The sequence below is a fragment of the Aegilops tauschii genome, chromosome 4 (genome assembly GCF_002575655.3).
Source record: "Aegilops tauschii subsp. strangulata cultivar AL8/78 chromosome 4, Aet v6.0, whole genome shotgun sequence".
NCBI classification, from domain to species: domain Eukaryota; kingdom Viridiplantae; phylum Streptophyta; class Magnoliopsida; order Poales; family Poaceae; genus Aegilops; species Aegilops tauschii.
This window is the reverse complement of record NC_053038.3, coordinates 503,745,975-503,750,566: the sequence shown is the minus strand read 5'-3', so window position 1 is coordinate 503,750,566 and position 4,592 is coordinate 503,745,975. Positions and strand designations below refer to the sequence as shown.

The window sequence follows — 4,592 nt, the reverse complement described above, 5'->3', positions numbered from 1 at the left end:
CCCATATTATCCGGTTAGCATCCAATGCTCCATGGCTAGTGAGACCAAGCCATCGACCGTGTCATATGCTAGTCTAGTCGGCTGCGCATCCACACAGCCCTTTCGACTAGGGACCTTTTAGGACAGCCATCATACAATGCATAGTCCCACAAACAAGTCACGTACTTGCTGATACACATCATTGATAATGTCCAAGGACTATCTTTATTCATAAACACATAGGAAATATCATCATACATGATTGCCTCTAGGGCATATCTCCAACATCATCGACGTACAGCAGCAAGTAGGCCGTGTCAACTCCGTGATGATACACGAAGAGGGACGCATTGGAGCGAGTCGATGTAAATCCGAGCGTCTGCGGGAAGGCGGCGATGCGCTGGTACCAGGCCCGAGGTGCCCACTTCAACCCGTAAAGAGAACGGGAGAGCAAGCACACATGATCTGGATGCGTGGCGTCGACGAAGCCGGTGGGCTGCTCACAGAACACCTGCTCAGCCAGGTGGCCGTGCAAGAAGGCGTTGGACACATCCAACTGATGCACAGGCCAAGCTTGGGACACGGCTAGCTGGAGCACGGCGCGGATCGTGCCCGGTTTAGCACCCGGGGCAAATGTGTCGGTGAAGTCCACGCCCGCGCGTTGCCGAAAACCCCGAACCACCCAGCGAACTTAATAGCGCTCGAGAGTGCCATCCGGACGAGTCTTGTGCCGAAAGACCCACTTGCCCGTGATGATGTTGGCATGGGGCGGCCGAGGGACGAGCTGCCAGGTACGGTTCCGCTGGAGCGCGTCAAACTCTTCCTGCATCGCAGCGAGCCAATGAGGATCCCGAAGGGCGGCTCGAGCTGGCGATGGGAAAGGAGACGGCTCAGAGACAGAAGCAGCGAGAAGGTACTCATCGCTGGGGTACCGCGTGCTCGGTCGGAGGGTACCAGCCCGAGAGCGAGTCATCGGGCGGGGCAGCGGGTCCAGAGTGGAGACGGGCGACGACGAAGAAGAGCCCGCCTCCTCCGAGACCGCGGCGGGCGAGGCCGCGCCGGGCGAGGCCGCCGGTGTGGTCGAGGCCGGGGACGCCAGGGGTGTCGCGGGCGCCGAGGGAGGTGCGGCCCCTAGGGCAGCCAACCGGGGAGAAACTCGACCCGTGGCGCGGGGGGCACCTTCAAAGCCGGGAGGCGGCCCAAGAGAGGCACGGGAGCAGCCGTCACCGGGAGCGGGCAAAGCCGCAACATCCGAAGGTACCTGCTGAAATGGAAAAACCATCTCATCAAAGTAAACGTGTCGTGAAGTGATCACCCGATGTGAGATAGGATCATAGCAGCGGTAGCCTTTTGTGTTGGGGGGATAGCCGAGAAAGATGCAGGCCACAGACCGAGGTGCGAGCTTATGAGGAGTAGTGGAAGCGATGCTGGGGTAGCACAGGCAACCGAAAATGCGGAGCTCAGCATAGGAAGGTGGCGTGCCAAACAAGAGGTGATGAGGTGCAAAATTCCCGCGAGTGCGACAAGGACGAATGTTAATGAGTAGTGATGCGGTGGCGAGCGCGTCGGGCAAAAAACGTGGTGGCACGTTGGCGTGAAAGAGGAGGGTGCGAACGCAATCATTAAGAGTGCGAAGCAGACGCTCAGCGCGGCCGTTTTGTTGCGAAGTGTACGGGCAAGTGAGATGAAAGATTGTGTCGTGTGTGGCGAGAAGGTTGCGGGTCGCAAGGTTATCAAACTCCTTCCCATTGTCTGTTTGCAACGCATGAATGGGACGTCCAAACTGCGTGGAGACATAGGAGTAAAATGCGGTGAGAGTGGCAACAGAGTCCGACTTTCGCCGCAACGGGAAGGTCCACACATAGTGCGAAAAATCATCAAGTATGACAAGGTAATAAAGATAGCCCGTGTTACTTGCAACAGGAGAGGTCCAAACATCACTATGAATTAACTCAAACGGGTATGATGCGACATGCGAGGAAGTGCTAAAAGGAAGACGAACATGTTTGCCGAGACGACAAGCATGACAAGTGTGATCGTCGATCTTATTACACGTGAATGAAAAACTCCGAAGAATATGACGAAGGGTGGCGATGTTGGGATGACCGAGACGAGCGTGCCAAAGGTCCACTCCGGCGGAAAGCGCCATGGGTGCAGCGACGGAGGAGGTAGATGAGTGGACCAGGTAGAGCTCGTCGGGGCTGTCACATCAGTGGAGCACCATCCGGGTACGGGCATCCTTAACAGAAAAGCCAAACATGTCAAATTCAACGGTAACAGGATTTTCACGTGTAAGAGAACGAACGGAAACAAGATTTTTAATGATGTCAGGAGAGACAAGCACATTAGAAAGATATAATGGCATGGAGTTAGAAGGAAAAGCAGCATGGCCGACATGAGTAATAGGCATGGAAGAACCGTCACCCACGGTAATGCGAGCAGCGGTGTGAACGGGGTGAGCGGCAAGAAGGTTACCGAGGTTGGCGGCCATGTGAGCCGTGGCTCCGGTGTCCATATACCAATCGCCACCGCCAGTGTACTGCTGCGGCGTGGGGGCGGTGTGGAGGGCCGCTAGGAGCACGGGGTCCCAAGGCGCCGGTGGGAGAGCCGGGGCGGACGGCGCCGGCTGAGGCGGGGGCGCCACAAACCCACCGGCCGAAGGCAGCCCATAGACCGCAGAGGGGCCGTAGAGCGGCATGGGCTGGTACACCTGAGGGGCCGCATGAAGCGCCTGATGAGCAGCCGGGCGGGCGCCGAAGAGGCCCGGAGCGGGGGCATGCGGTATAGGCATGGAATACACGTGCACAACCCCGGTCCAGGGGTTCTGGCCGGCCTGCCAGGGCGCCGGGGGGAGCTGCGGCTGCTGCTGGCGCGGCGCCCCGCCGGGCGCAGCCGGCTGCTGCTACTGCTGTTTGCGGCCGCCGCGGCCCCCGCGGCGCTGCTGCTGCTGCTCGGCAGGAGGCGGCGGAGGAGCCGGCTGTGGCTGCGGGTAGGGGAACCCGGGCGGCGGCGGCGCCTGGAAGGGGCCCGGGGCGGGCCTCGGTAGGGCGGTGGGCGGCGCACCGCCGCGAGTACCGGCGATGAGGGTGGTGTGGGTGGCCCGGGTGCGTGACATCTGCATCCGCCTCTCCTCCAACTTCAGGTAGGCGACGATCTTGGGGAACGTCGGGTTGGTGATGAGGGGGATGTTGGAGGCGGCGTTCCCGAAATCGTCGCTCAGGCCGGCGATGAGGATGCTGAGGAGGAGCTCGTCGGAGACCTTCTCACCAAGGTCACGGAGCTCGTCAACATGCTTCTTGAGGCGCATGCAGTAATCGTCGACAGACGAGTCAAGCTGCTAGCACCCAAAAAAATCGCCGTGCAAGAAAACCTTGCGTCGGAGCGCGTTGTCGGTGAAGAGGCCGTTGAGCTTGGTCCAAACAGCGTGAGCATCATCGTCGGCGGAGACCACCGTGTGGAAGAGGTCCTTCGAGATGGTGGTGTAGAACCAACGAATGAGGGTGGCGTCAATGGACATCCACTCCTCATCGTCCTCCATGAAGCGGGAATCCACGGAGCCATCGATGTGATCCCGGATGTTGTACTCCCGGAACACAAGGGAGAAGTACGTCTTCCATGCATAGTAGGTGGAGGTGAGGTGGTCGAGGACGACGGGAACCCGAGCGAGGATGTTGAGGTCGCGGATGACGACGGGATCGGGGCCTTCGAACGGATTGGTGCGGCGGCTGCGGGTGGTGCCGGAGGAGCCAGGGGAGGCCATGGGGAGACGAGGGCGGCGGCGTCACGCGAGAAGCGGCGCGGCGGATGGGAGGCGGCGCGGCCGAAGGGCGGCGCGGCGGGTTGGGGGCGGAAGCGGGGCGGCGGCGCACACGGGGCCGCGGTCGCGGCGGTGTGGGGTACGCGGCGGCGACGACAGCGGGGGGTGGCGGCGGCGGTGGTGTTGGGCGGCGGCGGCGGTGAGGAGATTGCGGTGGCGGCGGCGGCACAGGGTTAGGGTTAGGATCTTAGGTATGATACCATGTTGGAAACGAGAGTTTGGCAATGCTTCACGATATATTAATCGATGCAAAGCGCACGTATATATGGAGTATAAGGTGGGCCACAACCTCAACTGTACAATGACTAGGAGGTGGGCCAGGCTATACAATATACATGCACAAAACCATATATTCAACAGTGATGATGTTCAAAGTTTGGCCGTGAAGATGGTTGAAACTGAGAAACATTTGGTATTTCCATTGGTATACAAACTTATTGAGTTGGCTTTGATATTGCCGGTGTCAACGACATCTGTTGAGAGAGCTTTTTCAGCAATGAAAATTATCAAGACTAAACTATGAAGCAAGATCAATTATGAATGGTTCAACGACTTGATGATATGCTACACCGAGCGGGAGATATTCAAGTCAGTTGATGATAAGGACAATATTCGAACATTTACTGCAATGTGTTCTCGGAAAGGGCATTTGCCTCGTAATTTTCTTTAGTGCACTGTCGGTATGTTTCATCTGACCATCTCTATTCTTGCTGCCTATGTATCTTTCGTTGTCATGTCTCAACACTATTTGGTTTATTAAGCGGATATTGTTATATTAGCTCACTTTACAATTAAA

The 4,592-nt window shown here is 57.9% G+C and overlaps 1 protein-coding gene across 1 annotated transcript; it reads right to left on the bottom strand.

Moving 5' to 3' along the window:
* Window positions 1–3,316: 3,316 nt before the first annotated feature.
* Window positions 3,317–3,739, bottom strand: LOC141022016 (uncharacterized). The gene has a single exon (XM_073497892.1). It carries the CDS (start codon window positions 3,737–3,739, stop codon window positions 3,317–3,319), a length of 423 nt encoding a protein of 140 aa, XP_073353993.1.
* Between the last annotated feature and the right edge of the window lie 853 nt (window positions 3,740–4,592).